At 44.7% G+C, this 25,292-nt stretch overlaps 1 protein-coding gene across 3 annotated transcripts in view; it reads left to right on the forward strand.

Annotated features, from left to right (window-relative positions):
* Positions 1–25,292, forward strand: part of OFD1 (OFD1 centriole and centriolar satellite protein) — a 42,511-nt gene that overhangs the window by 12,562 nt on the left and 4,657 nt on the right. For all 3 annotated transcript variants that reach the window (XM_054973286.1, XM_054973287.1, XM_054973288.1), the window contains 11 exons: positions 7,192–7,311; positions 8,996–9,069; positions 9,160–9,251; positions 9,376–9,565; positions 11,038–11,168; positions 11,773–11,884; positions 13,857–14,450; positions 15,316–15,463; positions 17,631–17,725; positions 19,670–19,789; positions 23,753–23,928. In XM_054973286.1, coding sequence (XP_054829261.1) covers positions 7,192–7,311; positions 8,996–9,069; positions 9,160–9,251; positions 9,376–9,565; positions 11,038–11,168; positions 11,773–11,884; positions 13,857–14,450; positions 15,316–15,463; positions 17,631–17,725; positions 19,670–19,789; positions 23,753–23,928 — 1,852 coding nt within the window. The remainder of the gene's footprint in view (positions 1–7,191; positions 7,312–8,995; positions 9,070–9,159; positions 9,252–9,375; positions 9,566–11,037; positions 11,169–11,772; positions 11,885–13,856; positions 14,451–15,315; positions 15,464–17,630; positions 17,726–19,669; positions 19,790–23,752; positions 23,929–25,292) is intronic.

A 25,292-nucleotide genomic window follows, 5' to 3' on the forward strand; every position in this document is an offset into this window, starting at 1 on the left:
TTTTTGACAGTGCTTAAGTTTATGTGAAATTGCTTTGATTTTACTAAATGTTACATCAGCTGAAGCATTTCTTGCAACAGTTCATTCCCTATCATCTTCTCATTGAGAGAGGTTGTGTTGTAATTTCTTGACCGTCTAGATTTTGATGGCACTGTATGTTCATCTTCGTTCTTCTGTGCCTCCACACATGGGGACTGCGCAGGCGCAGGCCAGCCGCCGGAGAATTTTCTAGAGCTTCCATGGCTCCGAAGGGGCCGTTTGTCGCGCGCCTCAGCGACCGTTTTCCCGCCCAAACGGTCACGTGATCCTCCAGCGACCAACGGCCCCTTCCCTCAGTTCTCTTCTTGCCGCCGCTTGGAGAGAACGTGAGCTTCGTTGCTCTGTGCTTTTGTGCTTCGTGCTTTATTCTGACTGATTGCTTGGCTTTTGACTTCGGACTTCGTGACCTCGACTATTCTTCGGATCTCGTTTGGACTTTGTTGTGGACTCGGTAATTTGACTCGGACTGTTTTTGACCTTCCTTTCGCGTGCCCCTGAAGATGGCCTCAAAGGCTCTCTTCAAGCATTGCCTCCAATGCCACACTAAAATGGCCAAGACCGATGGCCATGAACTGTGCCTGTTCTGTTTGGGGGAGACCCATAATGTAACGGCCTGTAAGATTTGCCAGGGCTTCACCAGCAAGGCCCGACAGGAGCGCAAGGCCCGTCTTAACTCCTCCCTGTGGCAGAAGGTCATGTCCGGAGGCGCCCCGTTGCCCTCCTCCAAGGCCGGCCCTAGCCCCTCTGCCGAACGGCATTCCAGAGCTGGCTCAGTGGCCTCCGCGAGGTCGGGGTCGAAACCGCGTCCCCCGAGTGCCTCGGCGTCGAGAGCGGCCTCTCCAGCGCAGGGACCGGTGCGGCCGCCCCGTAGCGCATCTTCCACCAGGTCGGATCCGAGACCGACATCGGAACCGAGGATCCGTCTACCGAGTCCCCGATCGGAACCGACGACCGGGTCGATTCCGGTAAAACCTAAGAGACCGAGGCCGAGGTCCCCTTCGAAGGCGAGGAGCGCGTCGGTTCCGAGGTCTTCTTCGGAACCGGCGAAGAAGAAGAAGAAGACCAAACATCACCGGTCGCCGCATCCCGCTCCCCAGGAAGAGGTCATCGTGCTTCCTCACACGCCTTCCCCTCATCTGGATTCCCCGGAGCCAGAAGACATCTCCGTGCCGGTGCCGGATCCGATGGCCTTCGAAACGGTGCCCGCAGAATTCTCTTCGGGACCGGAGCCGAGCCCGCGCCGTCGGATCCGAACATCGCCTGCTCTTCGGTCGCCGAGGCTGGAACCGAGCCCGTCTCCTCGTCGGAGCCGTCCTTCCCCTGCCCGTCCATCTTCACCAGCTGCCGGTCGTGAGCGACGTCGGTCTGGGGACAGTGTCCGATCGGCCCGGTCCACTGCGTCCCGACATCGACAGGCCTCCTACCTCCCTTCGCCATACCATTGCCAGTGGGAAGGGGCACCTGCGGGTTTCTCCGTGTCGGAACCGAGGCCTTCGACATCGAGGTCGACGTGGGCTCCCCCTCCGCACCAGGTTCCGGAATCCCAGCTCGGTTCCGATGAGGAGGATGTGGAGAGCTTTGGCGGCTACCAGTCGGAGTCCTGGTCCGAACCATCGCCAGCTGAGGAGCTGGTACCATCTGCGGACTCGCCATTCGAGGACCTCCGCATCTACGCCGACCAGATGGCAAGGATGGCCAAGGCTCTCGAGATGGACATCTCCTCGGCAGTTCCCCAGACCAAGGACAAGCTCCTCAAACGCATTTACGGAGACAACCCGGCATACGTTGGCTTCCCCATGCTCGAGGGTCTTGAGGAAATCGTGGAGAAGGTATGGCAGGTGCCCTGCGATCAACCTCCAACATCCAAGAGGATTGAGCAGCTCTACAAGATCAAGCAGGGTACCTGGCCGGCGCTGGTGAAACACCCTCCACCTTCCTCCTTGGTCACAGAGGAGTTCAACCCCAGGCGATCGGGTCACTCCTCGGTACCTGCCGATAAGGAGGGCAAGAAACTGGATGCCATGGGCAGGCGCCAGTACATTGTTTCTTCCCTGGGTCTGAGGATTGCCAACTATCAGACCATCATGGCAGGGTACCAGCTGTACCTCTGGGAGAAGTTGGCATCCTATACACGAGACCTCCCTCCTGAGCAGAAGGCTGTGGTGTCCCTGCTGCAGACAGAGGCTGTGAGGCTGTCTAAGCAGCAGATGAACGCTGGAAGCCACGCTGCTGACACTGCTGCTAGAGGGATGGCTTCGGCGGTGGTCCTCAGGCGCCACTCCTGGTTGCGGTCTACGGCCCTGTCCCAAGAGGTGCGTTCCAGAGTGGAGAGCATGCCATTTGAGGGGGACTCGCTCTTTTCCAAAGCGACCGACGAGACCCTGAAGAAAAAGAAGGAGGACCGGCAGACGGCGCGGTCTTTGGGTCTGGCTCCAACGGACAAGCCCTCCTCCAGGTCACGGTACGCTCCCCGATCTGGCCCTTACCATTACCAGGGCAGATACCATCAACAGCGGCCGGGCTACCAGCAGTATCCTGCCTACCAACAGCGGCCCTACCCTCCCGCACAACAGCAGAGGAGGCGTCGGCCCTTCAAGCCTCGTCCGGCACAACAACCGGCCCAGCAGAAGGATCAGCAGGGCACCGGGAGGCAGTACTGACGGGTCACGCCAGCCGTATCCCCGAACTTTTCGGACAGACTTAGTCCACTCCTCTCTGAGTGGGAGTCAATAACATCTGACTCATGGGTCTTAACTATTGTTGAACTGGGATACGGGCTGGAGTTCGTTGAGCTGCCTAGATGCAGTTCACCCCTGACAGCTGTCAATAACACTATGGCCGAGCTGGATGCGGAGATCGTGTCGCTCTTGGCCAAGGGTGCTGTGGAAGAATTGCCCTATGAGGACTCTGTAAAGGGATTCTTCTCTAGGTTCTTCCTGGTCCCTAAGAAGGATGGGGGCTTACGTCCCATCTTAGATCTGAGGGGCCTTAATGCCTTCCTCAAGGTGACCAAATTCAAAATGGTAACGTTGGCGGCTGTGATCGCCTTGCTAAAACAGGGGGATTGGTTTGCGGTTCTTGACTTAAAAGACGCATACTTTCACGTGGGCATACGGAAGGAGCACAGGAAGTACCTGAGCTTTGTTTACCGGCAACGGGTTTTCCGGTATAAGGTGCTCCCCTTTGGCCTGTCCACTGCCCCACGAGTGTTCACTAAATGTGTGGCCCCTGTGGTTTCCTTCCTACGGGAAGAAGGCTGTACCATCTTTCCGTACCTCGATGACTGGCTCATCGTGGCTGAATCAGAGTCTAGGCTGGTGCAGGACATTGGCTTGGTACTTAGCACTTGCCAACGCCTGGGGCTCCTGGTGAACTTGGAGAAATCCAAACTGGTGCCCAACTGCAAGGTGTCCTACATTGGTGCACTGTTAGACTCTGTGGAGGGTAAGGCCCTGCTCCCCTTGGAGAGGGCTCGGTCCCTAAGGGGTCTAGTGTCCATGTTTAAAAGGAACCGGTTCCAGTCTGTGCGCACTATCCAGTGCTTACTAGGGCATATGGCAGCGGCCACCTCTGTGGTGCCTTTCGCTAGGCTGCGTATGCGCCCTCTACAGAACTGGTTTGTGCGGAGGTATGATGCTCTACTGCACCCTCCGTCCCTCAAATTCTCTATCCCGAGGGTCATCCTCTCCTCCTTGGACTGGTGGCTGTCTGATGACAACTTGTTTAGAGGGACCCCTTTCGGGTATCAACACCATGACATCACGGTTACCACTGATGCCTCTCTGTTGGGATGGGGGGCTTACTGTGGTGATGTGTCGGTGCAAGATGTCTGGTCTGACAGGGAAAAGACCCTCCATATCAATGTGCTTGAACTAAGGGCCATTCGTTTCGCACTTGTGTCTCTTACAGCACTGCTGAGAAATCGTCAGGTCTTGGTGCAGACGGACAACACGACTGCCATGTACTACGTGAATCAGCAGGGGGGCACAGTGTCCATGGCCCTGTGCCGGGAAGCCACACTCACTTGGCAGTGGGCTATCAAGAACGGCGTGTCGCTCCGTGCTATACACGTGGCTGGGTCGGACAATGCCCGGGCAGATGCCCTCAGCAGGGTCCCTTTACTGGAACACGAGTGGGAACTGAACGTAGAGTGCGTTGGGCCGATCTTCCAGATGTGGGGTCATCCAGTGATAGATGTGTTCGCCACTGCGGCGACCACCAAGGCCCACACGTTCTGTTCCAGGGCAGGGAGCGACCCCCTCTCTATTGGGGATGCCTTCCAGTTTACGTGGACGCAGGGCTTGCACTACATGTTTCCTCCGTTCCCCTTGATTCCCAGGGTCTTGTGCAAGATAGAGGAGGACGGGACGGACTGCATTCTAGTGGCCCCCTTCTGGCCACGGCAGGTTTGGTTCCCGAAGCTCCTGCGGATGTCCCAACGGACGTATGTGAGTCTGCCCCCTCGGCAAGACCTTCTCCTAAACGGGAGCCTGGTCCACCACGATCCAAGGAAGCTGCATCTAACGGCTTGGCGGATCGTTCCTCCCCGATAGGCTTTACTGACGAGGTACAGAGGGTCCTCCTGAATGCTCGTCGGCCATCCACTAGGCGCGCTTATGCGGCCAAGTGGCGCAGGTTTGAGCTCTGGGCACTTGCCAGAGGAGTGGTGCCTGACAACAGTCCCTTGGGGGTGGTGTTCGAGTATTTGTGCCACTTGCGTGGCCTGGGCTTGAAGGCTTCCTCCCTCAAGGTCCACCTGGCAGCGATATCAGCTGCTCACACCCGAGTTGAGGGTGCTACGGTGTTTTCTCACCCACAATCCCGCCAGTTCCTTAAGGGCATGTACAATCTTTACCCACCTGTGTCAGCGCCAGTGCCTCAGTGGTCGCTGTCCTTGGTGCTCTCACGTCTCATGTTGCCTCCATTTGAACCGATGGCTACATGCCCCTTGGATATGCTATCCTACAAGGTGGCATTCTTGGTGGCCGTCACATCGGCCAGAAGGGTCAGTGAGCTGTCTGCACTGCGGTCTGACCCTCCCTTTCTTGTGTTTCATCCCAACAAGGTGGTCCTGCGTCCCTGCCTTGGGTTCCTGCCCAAGGTGGTGTCCGCCTTCCACCTCTCGCAGGATATCTCACTGCCTGCTTTCTTTCCTCAACCCTCCTCTAAGGGGGAAAAGGCCCTCCATACCCTAGACTTGAAGAGGGCCCTAGCCTATTACCTGGATAGGACGAAGGGATTCCGCTCCAGTCCTCACCTGTTTGTATGTTTTGGGGCCAAGGACAAGGGTAACAGGGCTTCCTCACAGACCCTGTCTAGGTGGATTGTGACGGCCATTAGCAAGGCCTATTCCCTAGCAGGGGTGGCTTGCCCGCTACATGTCAGAGCCCACTCCACGCGGTCCCAAGCATCCTCTTCGGCACTCCTCAGGGGGGTGCCCCTGGTTAACATTTGTAAAGCAGCCACATGGTCCTCTGCAGACACCTTTGTCAGGCATTACGCCGTTGATGTCAATGCGGAGCAGGATGTATCTGTGGCCAAGGCTGTCTTACACTCCCTTTTTTCCTGAGGGAATTTTTTGGTATGACTTTCTTGGCGTACCTGTTGGGTACCCTTGAGTGAAAGTGTGTATATATGTACCTGGGGGTGTGTATATATGTAAATATTGAATATTTATGTGTCCTTACACAGTTTTTTACATAGATGTATATATGCATATCTATTTATTGTTGTTCTTGTTTGTTCAATAAAATTGTGTTGGACTTCACCCCCGCCTTCCTTATTGTGTGAAGCTTGGTACACTCCCATGTGTGGAGGCACAGAAGAACGAAGATGAAAACAGGGTTAACATACCTGTAACTTATGTTCATCGAGTTCTTCTGTGCTGACACACAACCCTCCCTCCTACCCCGCTGTGAACTCCAATGCACAATACTGTGATGGCTGTAACGGATATTGGTGTTTTTAAGGTGTTACGGCTGAAGTGTGTTGGTCAAGCGGCGGCAAGGGAGAACTGAGGGAAGGGGCCGTTGGTCGCTGGAGGATCACGTGACCGTTTGGGCGGGAAAACGGTCGCTGAGGCGCGCGACAAACGGCCCCTTCGGAGCCATGGAAGCTCTAGAAAATTCTCCGGCGGCTGGCCTGCGCCTGCGCAGTCCCCATGTGTGTCAGCACAGAAGAACTCGATGAACATAAGTTACAGGTATGTTAACCCTGTTTTAATTATTTTGCTCTTATTATTGCTGTATATGTACCAGAATGTGATGTTTATAAAGCAAATTGTCCTTCAGTAATTCCAAATTTTAATTCTGTATGGTCTTCAAAAGTTGCCAGAGAGTAACATAGCAAGTGAGAGAAACTCTCTGATCACCCAGCAGAGGGAGCTGCTAAACCATTGAAACAGAAGAATATGGACCATCTTTTAACTGAAAATTTGGAATACAGATAATCGAGATATTGAGCAAGGGGCTCTCAAAATTTCTTGACTGGGGTGTCAAAATTGTCAATCCCTTTGAAGCTCCAGATGTGATTGGCAGCACCTTTACCATACACCAAATAAAACAGTAGGAAGTGTGATACCTTTGGTAGGGTGCTGATTTGTAATGAGTTGCTGCTGAATTCCTCATGTTAGTGTCCTCAACCATTTTATTTGAATTGACAATTCAGGTATTAAGAAGTGTAAAATTTACTGGCATTTGCAGACAAGAAAGTTTGGTTAGTGGTGATAAGGCGCTTTGGGCAGCTGTGACATATATGTATTATTGGAAAATCTATATGCCACCTCTCCAGAAACCTGCTCGGGGCAGCTTGCAGTTAAAACAGTAAAACAATCCATTAGAACACAACTAGCCATTTTTAAAGCTGGCTTTCTGGATTTGCTGCTCCCCACTCAGAGTGCTGTTTTGAGGCTTACTGGCCATTCCTGAGAAGAGAGAGAACATGTGGAAGAAGAGAGAGAACATGTGGACAAGCCATGTCATGTAGCAAGAGGTTTGTGATTCCAAGGCTACTTGGAACCCCATCTGAGCTGCTTTAAAGAACAAGGGGGACCACTGTAATGAGAGAGAATTCCCCGTCATGTTTTGCATATTTCTGTCACCCAGTTTTATCCTATTACAGTGGCTTTCTGTGTATTGTCTTTTGTTATTCCAGTGCTCAGAAACTTCAGGAATCAAAAAATAAAACTGTCGAAGATGCCCTGCGTTGTCGAGAGCTAGCTGTGAAGACTATTGAGGAAACTTATGATCAGAAGCTTAAGAGTGAACTCCTGAAGTAATATATCTGCTAGTTTCTTTCAGAGGATGTGTGTACCTCACAATTAGGAAAGCAGATTGTAAAGGCAAATAACAAATATACTACACCAAGGACTGAAATTTTATTGAGCATTTTTATTGAGCATTTTTAAATACTAGAGAAGTACCTGCTACATTTGCTGCTGTTGCAGGGAAGACCAGACTAATGCAAGAACCTAGCCCGTTGCTGTGCCTTGTTACTTAGAACTGGGGATGCTGTGAACTTTGCCAGGAGCAGGTTTAGCAGATGAGTATGCCATGCTGGACTATTGTGCCTGGGTGTGGGCTGAGCCTTGCATCACCTCTCCTTGCTGTGGTTGCCCTCTGGCAGCTAAAGAATAGTGGGCTTGAGAGAGGTGCTTGCCTGGCAATGGCAGCCCCCTTGCATGTTCTCAGCATTGCTGCTTAGCAGGCCACTTGCAATTCCTCCTCCTCCTATGTAGCAGTGACTGGGAAATGGAGGCTACCAAACAAATGCAACCCTGTTGTCCTCTCATGTAGCATCGAAGAGTACTAGCAGGCACTTAGTTCATTGAGGGGTTGGCTTCCTGCTTACTACAAGCAGGCATCTGGTGGCTGTTCGAACATCTTTACCTGGAATCCTGTTAGGGTGTGAGTGGCATTTCTTAATGAACCTCCTCAGTAGATAGCAAAAGTTTTAAATGCAGATTGATGGCTAAAAGAGAAAGACGTGGAGAAGATCACTGGTCTCCCTCAGTCTGTAGAAGTAAATTGGTCATGCAACCATAACTGGGGTTTGAGGAATGTGGGGACAGAAGAGATATTTAACCCTTCAAGTCCCACTCAGTTCTCTAGAGGAAACAAGGTTCCCTATACTGATAGTGGCTTTCAAGGAAAAAATCTCTTTAAAACTTGTCTTTCCCTCCTTTATAGCAAGACTAGTTGCAATTAGCAAAACCAAGCAGGACTAGAAAGGTTCGTTAAACCCCCTCCTCCCTTCCTGCATGACCTGATCTGATCCAGATCAAAACTTCACAGACAAGCAACTTACGTTTCACGTACAGACAGAGGCCCATGATCTTTGTTACATGTGTGGTGGCCCTTGGTCAGGAGACATAAACAGGCTGATTTGCTCCTTCCCATACCAGATATGTTGGTTTGTCTCCAAATTTAGGAATCAGTTTGTCTTTCAGCATGAACCATTGTAGCTTTTCTTGTAGCAATAACTTGAAGTAGATGATGGTCTTTTGTCATGTTGAGTTGCAGCTTTTACTAAATTATAAATTTTCACATTTAAGATGCTGTCCTGACTTCAGCATTTTTAAAAAAGAACCTGTAATGAGGTTTTGGTAGCCTGCAGATTTGTTTACTTTGATCATACAACAGGTAAAGGTAGTCCCCAGTGCAAGCACCGAGTCATTACTGACCCATGGGGGGACGTCACAGCAACGCTTTCATGGCAGACTTTTTATTATGGGGTGGTTTGCTATTGCCTTCCCCAGTCATCTACACTTTACCAGCCTTGGAAGGGTGGAAGGCTGAGTCAACCTTGAGCCGACTACCTGAACTTGAGCTGGCTTCTGCCAGGATCGAACTGAGGTGGTGACTCGTGAGCAGAGCTTGGGCTGCAGTACTGCAGCTTACCACACTGTGCCATGGGTCTCTTACACAGTTAGTTAAATAAGCAATTATTTTGTTTCTAGGTATCAGCTGGAACTGAAGGAGGAGTACATAGCTAGAACCAAGAAGATTTCTGAAGAAGAGACAAAAAATAAAGGTGACTGATTAGGGGAAAAAAAGTTTGACTTCCATACATTTTCTCAGAGTGTATCTTAATATAAAGTTTTATTGATTTCTGATCATTTAGAAAAAGCTATGTTTTTACATGAGGAGGCAATTTCTGTTGATTCAAAAAAGGAAGAATTCAAACAAGCTATTTCATGTGCAAAAGAGCTTCAGGTAAGTGAAAGTATAGTATACATGTTTTTGTACATGGACATGCAGAGAAACATTCATTTTTTGAGAATAAATGTATTATCTCATGAATAGTCTAATAACTTTTCTGATTTTTTTTTATTCCTAGCGGGAACTAGAGTCAGTCAAGGCTCAAGGTTTGCTGTTAAGTAAGCAGAATCAGTTGTTGACTGAAAAACTGAAAGAAGTTTCAGATTATCCTTTGCTAAAAGAGGAAAAAATGGAACTTCAGGTGCAGATTAAGATACTTCAGCAACAATTGGAGGAGGCACGCAGTGACAACATTCAACTCAGAGACAGTATGAATCTTTCCTAATATTTTTCTAGGGATTTGCCAGCAAGGACTTGCACATATAATACACATTTAGAAACACAGAGGGACTCCTCTTGTTGCTTTTGACTTTCCCCTTAGTATATTAGATTCGTGCTTCTGGGAGTAACTGAAAACATTCAAAATTTCCCGTTGATGAAACACTGCTAACAATGACATGTGTTTGTTTCTGTGTGATTGTCATTGGCAGCTGTTGGCTAGAACTAGTGACAACTTTGAGATTTTTTCTTTTTAAGTTCAGCAAAGATGTAACTCATTGCTTTACCTCAAGAGTGCTCATGTAGCTCTTTAAAAAGAAGAAAACAGTGCAGGGTTATTCCTTTTTTGGTAGTTGTTTTTAAGTTTTTGTTAATTTTTAATATTTTCTTCTATATGCCAAAGGTGGAAATGTGAGAGAGCAGACTTCATTATAGTAAACAGATAGGTTTGTCTGTGCTGCAAAGCAGTCTCTACTGGAGGAAGGCTTCACTTGTGTAATGATTTGAGCTAGTGTCACCATAGGCTTGGAGCAGTCTTCTCTCACTGCCTCAAAATGATGATTACTTCAAGGCTTAAGTGTACCTTCATACCTAACTCAGTGAAGAGAAACATCCTCAGATTGAGAAACAAATCCTGCCATTTAGCAAAAGAAGAGTTGGAGAGTGGGGGTACCCTTTTATTAAAGGGATCTACTAATGGAACTGGTCAGTCCTTAATATCCCACAAAGGTTGCTCATTCGTACTGTCCCAGCCTTACATAAAAGTTTACTGTCTGTATTGTTCCAGGCTTATATAAAAGAATTTGAGGGGTTTTATTCTTACTCAGTTATTATTCTTAATCATTGACCTAACTGCACAATACATTTAGATCTCTGTGTCGAGATCCCAGCATTTTTTAAAACTTACCAGGTGTGCAGGGTCTGGATTGGTTTAGGACTGCCTTTCAGCCTTCTCCCCTTTGTGGTTTTTGATGGGAAAAATGGCACGAGGGAGACTGGCTTAAGAGCCCTCTTGAAACCACAGTCCAGACCCAAAGTAAGTGACTTTTTAAAAAAGTCATATAACTTCCAATGTAACATATAGTTAGGTCATGAAGAATCAGAAAAGAGGGTTTATCTCTTTTACTCTTCTAGGAAGACTTTTAAAAGCCATATATACCATTTGAATTCTAATGGTATCTTGCGCTACTGGGTGTAGGTGAGTATTTTGTTACAGATCCAGAGGAGTTATCCGTGTTAGTCTGTAGTAGCAAAATCAAAAAGAGTCCAGTAGCACCTTTAAGACTTAACCAACTTTACTGCATCTGATGAAGAGAACTGTGATTCTCGAAAGCTTATGCTACAATAAAGTTATTTTGTTACAGAATGCCTCTTTGTTAGATAAAATTTGCCTGACTTAACTAACATAGTAGGATCGTAAAATCATAAGTAAAAATTCCTACCACATTATGTACATTTATAGAGCTGACTCAACCATCGTCTGAATATATTGTCCTTCAAGCAGAGCTGAAAAGAGTAGAGCAAGCTCGAAAGCTTGAACATGAAGAGTCTGAAACTCATAAGCAGCTCTTGGAAAAGCAATTACAAAATGAGGTAAATTCTGCCATTTTTCATATATTTACCCTTATCTTTAAGCTGTACCCTTTGTTAAAGAACCTTTTGTTAACAGTATTTTTTCCATCTGGGAAATAACAAAATAGATTTATGTATAAATCCCATCATCTATGTTTTTCCTCTGTCTGAATTAAGGTTGAAAACTACTAAAAAATAAACTGACCTTGCACTCTGAGCAGTGAAAGCAATGTGCAGCCTCTGTACTCATATCTCCTGAAATGGGAACCCTGCACAGGATCACCCTGGTGCTGGCAGTAACAGTGCTGTCTGCTAAAGGAAGTAGTCCATCTCTTTGTTCTTCCCCAAGGGATCAAACTCCTCTGATTTTCCTAAAAGGTTATTGGCACAATTGCCATGCAGACTTATGGATAAACTCAAATACATGCCAGTGATTGAGCAGCTACATATAGGGCACAGCATGCAACTGGGCAGCTGCTACATGTATGCACTTCTGAATCAAGGTCACTGTTATTTGACCAAACATATTTTATTACTATGTTGACAAAATCGAACTGTTGTAGATTAGGTATTTTTTCCTGAACTTATTTGTAAAATATTTTTTTTCTTTTAAATCTTTTTTTAGGTTGATAATTGTGTACAACTAAAGGCCCAGATGTCAGAATGTGAAAATACAATCAGGAAGTTAAATGCACAAGTGGAAGACCTGAAGTCACAACTTAAGCAAACACAGACAGGTTCAAAGATCTTTTTTCCAAACTGAATTTATTATCTTGATTAGTTGCAGAATTATGTACACCTAAGAATATTGATCTAAAGCTGGCTGTATGAAAGACAGCCAGCTTTATTTACACCATTTACATGAAATTGCTGGTGCCAGTCTGTAGACTGTTGGTACCAGTCTGTGCACAAACATTATGAAGCATTTATCGTTGATATTCATATAGCAGATACAGTGCAGTGGGTTGGAGTCCATCCTTTCTGGTCTGCCACTAATGTCATCTTCTGCTGAAATCCAGAAGGCATTTAGTAGAACAACAAGTGTGCATGTTTGGTTTGGCTTTCTTATGAAAACATGGAACCTTCTATTTGGCATTGTGGAAACCTCAGTTAAAGCATTATTAATGGTTATGGAGAAAATTCATGCGTCGTGTATGCAGTAGCTGAATGCTGAGAAATCAAGAGTCTGGGCAGGTAGTCAGGAGAAAGCCTAAGGATAGATGTTTTCCTAACACATTTTCATGTCTTTCCAACCTTTAAATCTTTTTGTCATTCTGCTGCTTACAGAGAAATTGTTGGTATTTCAGTTTCTGAAAGTTCAATATAAATTTGAATTTCTTTGGTGTAGAACTTAATATGAACCCACAAGAACCATAAGGCAAAATTATATTGATATTCTTCCCCCTCCTCTTTTTTACACCTTTGAGAAACTTAGCGAAATCCTACTTAGGTCTGTTCAGTGGGGCTTACTCCTAGAGAATTGTTCTTAAAATTGCAGTGGAGATGCCCCTTTTTTATTTTGCTGTATCCCATTCTTGCACAAATTATGCAATAACCTCAAATTATGCATTTGGTGAAATAAAATGTGGTTGGTTAGATCCTTTGCTAGAAAGATTAATGTAAGTCTGACAGTATCAAGAGAAGTGTATAATATATAATTTGTTTCAGTATTTCCCCAAATATATTGGAAAAACTTTTGTACTTGTTACACTCAGTTTAATGTGGTATGTATTGTGTGTTAATTAAAACAAAATTCAGAGACTCACGCATACCTCGTGTGTATCACTGCTCATTTCAGTATAGTGTACAAGGGATTATGTCCCTATGTTGAAATGAGTACAAAGATTCTTTCAGGTGGAAGGGAACTATTGTATTCACTGAAGATCTTGTAGCCACACCAGTATCTGGTTGAAATCACTTAGAAGCCTTAGCACCAATGTGCAAATAGTATCATGTGAACATAGAGAACTGAATGGGAATTATGAGAAATTTGAACTATACATGCATAATTGATACTCTGTCTTGATTATGGTTGTATATTTACGAGGAAGAGAGAAAAATACTTTAAGTACGCAAAACTTAGAAGAATCTTCTGGACTATGACATCATAAAATTGTGTCCTCTTAATCTCAGTATGGATGCAGAGATTTCTCTTTTTCAAAAGTCATGTGTTAAAATAAGTTAAATTACTTGCAAGTTAAGTTTGTCTTTTGGTTTTGTGTTTGTTCTTGAATATCTTATTCTTCTGTGTTTCTATAATACCAGGAAAAAAAACCCTATTTACTTTTCAAAATGAAAGACAAAACGTATTGGCTGAGTGATGCCTGCGTGACTGGAAGAGCTTCTGCTCATGCATTCCCCCCGCCCCATTTCACTTCTGGAGGACTGCCCTGTGCTTTCTTCCAAACTTTACTCTTGAGGGTTGAGGGCTCCCCAGAGCAGAATGAAGTGTGGCTTGGGGGACTGGATGATGGAGTGAGAGCGGATGCTGGTCTTGACGTAAGTGCATTGCTCCTTAGAGAGTGTAATCTCACTGAATTGTTAATTGGGATACTTTTTGTTTTCAATTGAACTAGGTTTATGTATTCTATTTCTAAAAGCCATAATTAGGAATTCTTCGTAGAAAGTACAAGTTCAGATGAAGAATAAATTAAACTTCCAAAATACAATGTTAATCTGATTTTGCCATGACTTTTCTATTACTTCTAGCACTAGAGAATGAAGTGTATCGGAATCCTAAACCATCCTTGGTCAGTCATTCTGTCATTGACCTCACTGGTGACAGGACTGTGCCTCGCAATATTTATACAGAAGGTGCTTTCTTAAATGCTCTACCTGTAACTGGTGATATTGGAATGGAAAATGCTACAATTCTCAGTCCGTGTCATACTCTGAAACCCACTACTTCACCAGATTCTGATTTAGAATTTATAGCTAATACCAAGACAAGGATAAAAGAATTGGAGAGAGAAGCTGAATATTTAGAAGAAGCCTATAAGAATTACCAGCACAGAGTCATTCAGAGCTGTGTCGGCCCACCAAAGACCCAGCCCTCTTCACCTTTATCAAATAACTTTAACATTTCTTATCAAAGACTTCGGTTTGCTCAAGATGACTTGCCTTCCCAGGACCTTGTCCTTAGTTATCCAAAATGTAAGAAATATAACAGAACACCAGGAAATGGGTATCAGTTGAAAAATAATCTGACCCCCCCACAAAAGAGAGCTGTTTCTTCAAGGCGTCTTTCTTCTACTCCAGTTTCCAAAACAAAGAGAAACATCAGTAACAAACTGTTTTCTGAAGGTAAACAATTTTTACTTGTGCATTACAGAATGGCACGTGATAATTTAAACTTTATGAGAGCTGGTTATGTAGATAACCATAGTTAATAACTGATTTAGAGTTTGGTACATAATGGATTAGCATCCTTTCCCTTGGACCATTTCCACTTTGCTTCCCACGTGAAAGCAAATAATACTACTTCCATCCTAACCTTTTAAAGGCCCTTCAACAGTAGTCTTAAATGTTTGTGGATTCCTCTCTAAATCAACTGTGTATGCATGGAGATAAACTTAAGATAATAGAGGTAATACTTTGGGGGGAAATTTACTTGTACTTTCTGCTGCATTGAAATGTTTCCTTCTAATCTCTAAACCAGCACACCCCACTCCCACCTGAAAGATTTTTTTGCATGTTTTTAGTAGTACTGTGTGTCCAACAACATGAGAAGGTGATATATTCCATTGTTTAGAATGGGGAGCTTTGTAGAACAAACAGTCCTTTCTTCTGGTCCCACAACATGCCTTTACTTAGCTACTTTAAGTTTCAGGATATTGTACAAGGAATCTTGATTCAGTCATATTTTCAGTTGTATATGCAGAAGACCTTTATTTGCATGGATTACCACCATTTAAGACCGGCAAATTATAAAGTAACCATCAGTTTCTAAAATTTTACTTACTCAGCTTTTGATAACATTCTTTTTTAAAAATGAAAATAACCCCATTAAGTCTTTCAGAGTATTGATTAATACTTGAAAGTGCAGGAATTTCCCATTGCAGTGAGAATTCATGAATATCAGTCATATAGTGTGGTTGTTGTAAGTATTTTGACATTTCAAGTACATTCAGGTGCTACAGAAGTATTGTGGTTGCTTTCTGTTTTGCAGATGCAGCTGGGTCCTACCTTGGTGCATCCCATCAAAGTGCTGACCAACCTCTCTCTCCTATTCTGAGAACAGGCAATCTTTCACCTCCTGACTTAGCTTCTAATATCTCAGCAGCTTCTTCTCCAGTGCCCAGTGAACAAAGGATGAGGTAAATATTGTTTTATGTGTAATAGTGAAGAAGTGATCTCATGCCTATCATGGACAACTCTTTGGGTACTTTTAATCAAAGGTTATTGTTTATTATTTATTTTATATTGTTTACAGTCCACCTTTCTCACTAAGACTCAAGGCAGCTTACAAAATATAAGTCAATACAAACATCGGCTGGGACATTCAATAATCAGTACAATTGGATAAGGATAGCAGAAATTTAAAAACAAGTAGAAATCCAGTGCAGAACTAAAAAAAGCTATGCTGAATCAAAACATAAGCGGATTGGTATGACATATTAAACTGCACAGAAAAATCCAATAGGAGCATACTTACAGCAACCAGCAGTACGCAGTAGTATGGTTTACAGTCCCTATCGCTGTACCAACACTCTTCTAAGAGCATAGTTTGTTTACAGGTGTTCTTAAGCACTACACCAAACTGCAAGAACCAGTTTGGTGTAGTGCTTAAGAGTGTGGGACTCTAATCTGGAGAACCGGGTTTGATTCCCCATTCCTCCGCTTGAAGCCAGCTGGGTGACCTTGGGTCAGTCACAGCTTCTAGGAGCACTCTCAGCCCCACCCACCTCACAAGGTGTTTTGTTGTGGGGATAATTATAACATACTTAGTAAACCGCTCTGAGTGGGTGTTAAGTTGTCCCGAAGGGTGGTATATAAATCGAATGTTGTTATTATTGAAACATTATGGAATCATGCATTTGGACAGTTCGTCAATTAGTTCATTACCTTATGTTACTGCAGCAATGCCGCTTCTTGAACTGCTGAGTAACTTAAAAAGCCTGGATTGTAAGAAAGGAGCCATTGCTAAGGATCCTGTCCACACCTGCATTACACCCTGGTTTCCAAGGATTAATGAGTTGGTACTGGTAGCAATATAACCCTCTCATGTGGCCAGTAGTCAGCCATCTGTTGAGGGGGAGTAAGAACTGTTGCTATCAAGGACATCTTTAATTAAAAGATCTCATTGGAATTACCAACTTCTAACCCCATTAGCTTCCTATCCTTAAACCATTCACCACCCAAATATAATTTGGCCAATTATATAATTTGCCCAAAAGACAAATATATTGAGTGATTAAATAATCCTAGCTAGGACCCCCCCCCCCAAGATGTTCAAGGATCCGGTTTATTAGTTATCACACAGAATATAAAACTGCAGCCAGAGGAATATTTTTAAACCTTTTTTTTGCATAATATTTTCCCCAAGATAACATAATAGACAGAACTCTATTTTCTTTGGCTTGTAGCAAAAGGCGTCTTCCCTATGTTGCTTTTTGTCAGAGGCACAGCATGGATTTAAGCTTTCACCAGCCAATTGTAATAGCTTTAGCTTGTTGGTAGCTTGTTGGTCTGCTTGTAAGGTTGTTTGTTGTGAACCAATCCCATAGTACAACTACAGAATCAATGAATTTTCTCCCATTGTTGCCTCATATTCCTGCCTTCCTGTTTAACTTGGAGAATTTCTAGAATTAATTTTGAATTGACACAGCTTGCCACAGTTTTTAGTTCATTTCTCTTCTGTCCCTCTGATACTTCACCAAACCCAGCCTTTTTTGTGTGTATGTGGCCCCATTCCTAACTGCAAACCAAGCTTTCTGTGCATATAATGGACTTTCCCTACCTTTTTTCCTTCCTGTCCGAGGCTGCAAGATCCCCCAGAAGCCCCCAGATCTCTTGCTACCCACATCAGTGTATATGACATAATTTTCTGTTAGCATGAATACACTATTAATTGGTTATTTTTCTATGTGCCATACTATTTTTCTGTTCCATTCTTTATATTTATATGCCATCCCCATTCCAAGGGCTTAGGGCAGTATATTTGGTCCTCCTGCCCCTCACTAGCAGCCCCATAAGATAAATTAGATTGAGAGATAGGGACTAATTCAAGGTTATGTTTCCCTTCCCTTTATAAGAGATCTATTACATTTAAAATGGCACACCAGCAGTGCTATGTCACATCTCTCAGGGTAACCAGGTTCCTTGAATTGTCTCCCTGTTTCTCAGAAACCCTGTTACTGCCTCTTAGATGCTTTCCCCAAGAGTCTTACAATTTGTGTTGCCATTGTAAAATGATGTATAGCCTGATGGCTGGTACTATTGCTGTTTCCTAAAATTCCTTTCTTCTTTCGCCTTTCTTTTTAGTCTTCATCAACAGGAGGAGGAAAATCAGGATGACTGTATAAAGCCTGAAAAACTCACGTACGAAGACCTCGAAAGTCATGACTCTGCCAGTGAATGTATGTATTTACTGTGTCTGTTAGACAGTAGAGAACCTTTAATGCTGAGGACAATCAGATTTTATTAGAATCCAGGAAATGCAGAAGCATGAGTTCTATTATTTTGGATTTTGCTAATATCTAGAGCAAGTTGAAAGCAAAACAGTAACATATTTGGTGTCTGTGTAATATGCCCATCTCTTTTGTCTGCAGCCTTGAGAAAAGAAACCTTTCAGGCACTGTGGCATGAAAGGCAATGTTATATGTAATGTTGTATCCCATGCTAAGAAGACACCTGAGCTAATTCTTAAGAGAGACAAAGCTGTCCCTTGGCCTTCTGCGTGTGCTTAAGTACGGCAGAAGAGTGACAGACATCAGGGATGCTACAGGCTACCCTTGGGCTTAGGAACCTATACCTATGGATAGATGTCATTCTCAATAAAAAAAGAGTAGCTTGGCTGAGCTGTCTGTCATATATTCTGCCATACTAACCATGCATTCTGTCGAAGAATTAAACAAATGAAATGTTCCATGCATTTAAGAAATGGTATTGGAGCAGTAATATTTCATGTTACCTAACGGGAAAGTGAACTGTGTGTACAGAAAAGCATAATAGTCTGTGTGTCTTCTGCTTCACGTAGCGAAACTGTTAGAGGGCTTTGTAAGAGCCACAGGCTAAGTAAAAGGTCAGAGGAAATGAGTGATTTGAAAAAGTCAGGTCCTTTTTGCTTGCCATTTAGCGCAACTGATGTTCGTCACAACCAAAGCATGAAAGAATAAATAAAACATGGCTTTTTATTATAAAATAATGTATAGGAGTAAATAGTATAAGGCAAATGAGGCAAATAAAAGGAGAACGCTGAGTTTGGGAATCAGAAAATGCAAGCTCGTCAGGAAAGAAAATGAAGTAGAAGAAATGCATGTGTGCCTGTATGCACTAAGACAAAATTGTAGGAGATGCTTGCATGCCCTCCACACTAGAATAATGGTTATGAACCAAAAGAGAGAGATGGGAGAGAAAGAGAAGGTTGCTGCTATTTTATAGATCCTTAAGTGATCTTGAACCCACAGAACCCCTCTTGCTGGATTGTGAGACCTTATTCTTTGCTGCCTTTTGGAAAGGCCTGCTGTGTAGAGAACAAGGGTGCCATGCTTCCTGGCTCTCTCTTTATGCACACTGAGAAGAATAGCAAGTGAGGCCACACGGTGGTAGGGAGGGATTCCTCCACGACTACAGTTCACTTTCTGGTGTTTGGCTTGTGTTTCTTCCAGTCCCTAGCTCTTTCGGCCTGCTGCCTGTGGTCCTGGCCTTGACACTGGTAAGGTCATAACTGTGCCCCCCTTTTTCTTCTCATAACTCTGATGTCATATGCTTGCAGCTCCAATGCTCAATGCGTACAAGGTCTGAAAAGGCTGAAGACCTCTGCTCTAACTAATCCTGTGAGCCTTAAATGCAGTGAAGGGAGGGGGGCAGCTGGGGTGCTGCAATATCTGAGACAGAACAAAAACAGACTCTGTAAAACAGCTTCAAAAGTAGACTTCAGGATCAGATAAATTATAGGTTAGGTTAGTTTTATGTTGTATCGAAAAAATGGAAAAAATCATCCATCATACAGCCCTTTACATTCTGAATTAACTTTTGTGGCATATCTGTGGATAGTAAATCATGCAAGCTTACATTCAGTTGAAGCTGTACCCACTCTTTGGTTAACAAATGCTTTGTTAGAACTAATTTCCAAGCCAAAATGCCTCATGATTCTGATTAAAGCAGCAGTTCATTCTATTCGAAGGGGTTTTTCCCCCATTCTCAGGGTAATGGTTGAATTGGCCAAGAAGAGAAACTTAATTAATGGCTTTCACTTACGTATTCTGTACTCCGGTCATTCCCACACTGTGTGTCTATTTTTTTTGCCCTGCTTTGATAATTGCAGAATAACGAGGGCATTGTTCATATTTTTCCTCTAGATCAAGAGGACATTCCAGAACAACTTGAAAGCAATGTGTCACATCCATCCGGGCATATTGTTAGTGGAAGCCAAGGCCCAGTTTCTGTGCCTCCAACAGTTACTTCGCAGCAGGATACAAGTGAGTTTTCATCTCAGACAAGTGTGAATATCCTTTTTAGCTAGCATGTTTTATCAAAAGACATAGAAGTTGAAGCTTTCAGAACATCTTGCCTAAGAGCTATTATACGTTGCTCTTTAAACCAGCTACTGTTTATAAAGGGGGACGGAAAGTGTTTTTTAATTTTAGACTTCTTTGCATCACTAGTGCCATCTTTTACAGTTAAGGCAGATTTTTATGTCGCCTCTTCAAAGTGGAATGTAAAGCCTAGTTTAAATTTTTCATTTAAAAAAATTATCCAAAATTTTTAAAAATTATCCAAAACATCCGTGAAACTCGGTGATACATTTCATGAAATAAGCTGCAGCAATTCTGAACACATGTGCACCAGCTTTGGGTTTTTGATTGGCACAGGGCAGAGCAAATGGAACACTTGTAGACCTTGAAACTGAGTTTGTGGTGCTGTCAGTATGATGTGAATTCAGCAGATGGGGAAAGATTGTGACTGGATGGCAGGAATGTGGTTAAGATATATTAATGCATGTCAGTTGTTTAGGGTATATTATGCAAGTGTCAAGTAGTAACCTATCTTACAAAGTAGTCAATAATAAATGTGTGTAGCTTTTAATTTTTTTATTTTTATTTATGTCATTTATAGTCCACCTTTCTCACTGAGACTCAAGGCAGATTACATAGTATGAGTCAATACAATCAGTATCAAGACATTTTGATATACCTGTAAGGGGCACATACATGCAATTTGAAAGATTTAAAGAAAAGGAAAAAATGAAAAGAAAGATTTAAAGACTTAACAATGTTGAAACAGAGCATAAGCAAATTCCATGATGATCTATTAAACAACATAGAAACTACCCAGTAGGATCATACTTACAGCAGTAGTAGTGAAGTCTGTGGTCCCTCACTGTCTATAGCAATGGTGATGAAGTCTATGGTCCCGCGCTATTTAAAGCAAAATTAGTGAAGTCTGTGGTCCCTCCTTCTTCCATTACTGATGGGTTCCCTATCCCTCTACTGATGGATCTCTTGACACCTCTTCCTTACAGTACAGCCCTCCCATCTGAGCAAAAAGCCCTCTTGAACAATTCAGTTTAGCATTGTTTATGGAAGGCCAGGAGAACAGGAGCTTTCCTAGCCTCCTCAGGTAGATCATTTCATAAAGTGGGGGCCACCACAGAGAGTGCTTGTGTATGGGCAGCAGTTGATTTTGCCCACGTCAAAGGTGGCACCTCCAGAAGGCTCTGTTCAGATGAGCGAAGTTGCCAGGGTGGAATACAGGGAGAGAGGCAGTCTTGTTGATACAATGGCCCAAGACTGTCAAGAGCTTTGTAGATGGGCTTGGTAACTGAGAGGAAGCCAATGGAGTTACCATAGAATGGGAGTAATATTCATGGTTCACCTATCCATTGTATAGTATACATTTGAAGGAGCCCACAGTATTCATTTATTGAAGGAGGAAAACTGTAGAAACACTTGGCTAAGGTTGATAGATGAGGTTAGATCTGCTTGATCTCCCTCTCCTAATACTTACCAGAGTTACTCAACAAGAGGCTTGGAGATTAATTAAGTTGAAGGTTTTTAATATGAATAGGGACAGCACAGCTGCTCGAGCTAGATGTGTCTGTTCACCTCTCACTCTACGAATTTCTCCACTAAACCCCCTTTCATAATTAAGCCATCTTACGATCCCCCCTTACAGGTTTGCATTCACTCTTGCAAGACTAAATGCTTCTCCATCAGCGTAACTCATGGGGCAATTTACCCAAGTTTCTTATTCAGATAGACTCTGTCCATGTGCATCTGGTATGATAGAGACCGTAGCCCATTTATTGTTTTGCCCCCAATGGACCGCCATTAGGTTCCACTGGATATTTCTCATTTTATCAAAATACTGTCTTTCACTGGAGTTGGGGACGATTTCTTATTTATTGGCAGATACTATTCCGAAAATCTCAGTAGTGAAATTTCTGGCAATAATGATTTCACTGAAACGCGAAATCAGTTTCAAATAAGTTTTAAGTGAGACTCAGTACAGTCATCTACATTTAGGTATAGTCAAGTTTTATTTTTCTTATATCTAAATGCTGAATTTTAATTATATGGCCAATTTTTATCTATTTTATATAATATCCTGTTTATCATATATTTTTATCTTATAGATCCTGTACTTTCAAGCGATTGTTATTTAGTAATTGCATATTTGTACTTGATTTTAACTGTATTAAATTATACAAGGCCTATGACCATATAAGCAAAATAGATGATGAAGATGCCATGTGCCTTCTGGCAGAGCCACTTCTCCTTTTCTTGCTGCGCCTGCTAGAGAGGACCTCGACAGGCCCTGGGGGAGGCGCGGCTCCCCCAGGCCCGGAGTTCCCCAGGCTCTCCACCCTGGCTGTGAGCAGCTCCAGGGTCCGACTGATACTCTGGAGGGAGGTGGCTGTGTTATCCTTATCAGTCCTCCCTCCTTGTGCAGTGGCTTTTCCCCTGGGGGGGAACCTGGGGCTGGCTTCCTTCGCCCGCCCCCTGCTCCCCGTGGGCACAGTGGTGTGGGGGGCTGCGGGGAGGGAGGGGAGCCCTTTGCAGCAGCCCGCCGGCGGGGCTCCCCTGTACGGGACCCTTTCTCCCGGCCCCCGATATTCTGTTTGGGCTTGCCACTCTCTGTGCCCTTCTTGCCCCTGCCACCAGCGGCCCCCTTTTTGGCGGCCCTGGGGGGGGCTAGCGCCGATCCTCCACCCCTCCGGGCCTTCCCTCCTGGCCCGCCTGCCCTCTTGGATGGTGCCATGCCCTGCTGCAGCTGTCCTCCTGCTGGGGGAAGGTGGCCCACCGCTCCCACTTGCCCTGTGCAAACAAGGGGCAAGGAGCAACTCGAGGCTGGTGAGTGGAGGCTTGAACGTGCTGTGCAGCGTTCCTCGCCGGGATTCTTCACCGTGGTGGGGCCTGGGCTCAGCTCTGCCCCGGGCCCCAACAACGGCGCTCCCACCTGCCCTGTGCTAACAGGAGGGGCAGGGAGCCGCGGTCCGTGAGGCCACGAGGCACGCGACGAAAAAAAAAAAAAAAGGGAGAGGCTCAGCTAGACCTCTCCGCCGCCGCCTGCCTTCGTGCTCTGCTGCGCGTCGTCGTCGTCGTCGTCGTCTCCGCCCGTCCTCTCCGTTCCGCCGCCCGAGCCGAGTGAGCAGGGGCCGGGCCTGGATAAATACCCAGCCAGCGGACCAGAGGGAAGACTGCCTCCCTGAGGTCCGGTGGCTGGCCCCGCCCCGGCCCGCCTCCCGGCCGCCGCGGATTGGCCGGCCAGGATTCAAATCCTATTGGCTGCTGGCTGCCCGGCTTCGATCGGGACAGCCAGCACGCCGGCCGCTGCGCCCACCCCGTCCCCCGCGCCTCCCGGCAGCAAACCGAGCGCCTGGTAAGTCGGGCGCTCGCGCTTCTTTCAGGGCAAAAATGGAGGTAGTACAGTTATATGAAAGACTTGAGTGGCAGAGTAGTTGGCACGGTGGAAGACAAGGGGTGCTCTACTTCTTTAGCTTGGGCTAACCTGTGTATTAGCAGGAGTATGTTTTATGAGCTGCTGTAGCATAGTGGTTAAGTGGTTGGGCTGCGAATCACCACTTTTTTGGTTTGACTCCCACTATTGCCATGAGCTCTGCAGGTGGCCTTGGGTAAGGCACTCTTCTCAGATCCAGTTGCATTGTGGGGATAGTAATAACACTGACTTTGTTCACTGCTCTGAGTGTAGCACTAATCGTCCAGAAGGACAGTATATAAGCACAAGGTTGTTGTTATTATGTACTTGTAGGTGTAGGTCGGCCCTGAGATCCATGAACCTGGGTCCTTCTGCATGATTTATTTGAGCTTATATACCGTCCTTGTGGACAGATTAGAGAGAGTGAGAGTGAGTGTGTGTGTGTGTGTGTGTGTGCGCGCGCCAGCCTAACATTTGATGATTACCTCTTTGAATCTTATCAGGTGGAGCAGAGATAACAGTTGTCAAGACTGAAAGGCAACTTGAAGATCAGCAAGAGGAGGAAGATGAACAAAAATGGGAAGAAGAAAGGAGGAAAAGGGAAGAAAGAAGGCTGAGAGAGAGAGAAGCAGCTTTGGAAAGAGAACAAGAAGAACTGAAAAAACTGAATGAAGAAATGGTAATACATTTTAGTCCCTTGTTACTAAACTATATTGTAAACTATTTTTCTTTCGCTGAAAATGAAGTTGCAGCATTCTTATTAGCAGGGCTTTTTTTCTGGGAAAAGAGGTGGTGGAACTCAGTCGCTTGCCCTTGGAGAAAATGGTCACATGACTGGTGGCCCTGCCCCCTGATCTCCAGACAGAGGGGAGTTTAGATTGCTGAGCGGCGCGGAAGGCAATCTAAACTCCCCTCTGTCTGGAGATCAGGGAGCGGGGCCACCAGCCATGTGACCATTTTCAAGAGGTTCCGGAACACCGTTCCACTGCGTTCCTGCTGCAAAAAAGCCCTGCTTATTAGACTGTGGCTGTTCATAGGCAATTATCATTCAGCAACCTTGAAGAAGTAATGTGGATGAATTTGTTTTTTATGTGTATGCACAGGTATCTTGTAGTTCTGCAAACTTATTTTGCATATTTTCTTCAAGTAATAGCCTATAAATGCTGAAACAAGTGCCTAGAAGCATAGCTAGCACTGATGCAGTGGATACACTTATATTTTACTGCTCCTGAACAGCACGGTTAGTACAACTTACCACCATACAACTCCTGCCACCATACACAATGCTTTCCAAATTGATTTTTACAGTTTGTAGTATGTGAGAAACTATGTACGTATCTGTTAGTGCTCCAAAATCACCCTTTAAAAATAAATGTGACCATTTTAAGATTAAAATTGAATTGTGGATGTTAGCTGCCACCTACAGTGGTCAAATCAATCACTAGATTAACTTGCATGGAACTCCAGGAGTCTGTTTTAGGAAAACAGATTGGATGGATTTTTTCCCCTTACTGTTACCTTCCAAAATATTTGGAGTGTTATAGAAAACTATTGGTGTTGGATCAGGATTGTTTATTTGTAATTACTTTTCTAATCATCTTGAAGCTACGTTACAGCATTGTCCAAATGTCCTTTTCTGGGAGACTGATGGTCAAGCTGTCTTTACGTATCCTGTAAGAGTAGAGAAATAATTTGAGAACAGAAAAGGCTGCTGTGTGAAATGGGGGACTTGGAATGCTTGTGAATGAGTGGATCATTGCTACAGGAAAAGCTTCCGCCTGCTGCTTCAAATGGAAGAGAAAGTGTTCTTTGACATCTATTCAGATAGTGACTCCTCTGATGAGGGACTTCTATTTTTTGCTGCAGCAAAAAAGACTACATGGGATGTGCTGGGAACCGTATGAGGTGTTCGTGAGGCATGTCTTGTGGGATGAAACCCATGAGAACAGTTTTCAAGAACTGAATTTTCTTCTTTGCCTGAAATACAATAATTTAAAAACCAAATTAAACTATCCTTCAGTTCCTACTTAAGCAAACCACCTA

The sequence above is a fragment of the Eublepharis macularius genome, chromosome 3 (assembly GCF_028583425.1).
Source record: "Eublepharis macularius isolate TG4126 chromosome 3, MPM_Emac_v1.0, whole genome shotgun sequence".
NCBI lineage: Eukaryota > Metazoa > Chordata > Lepidosauria > Squamata > Eublepharidae > Eublepharis > Eublepharis macularius.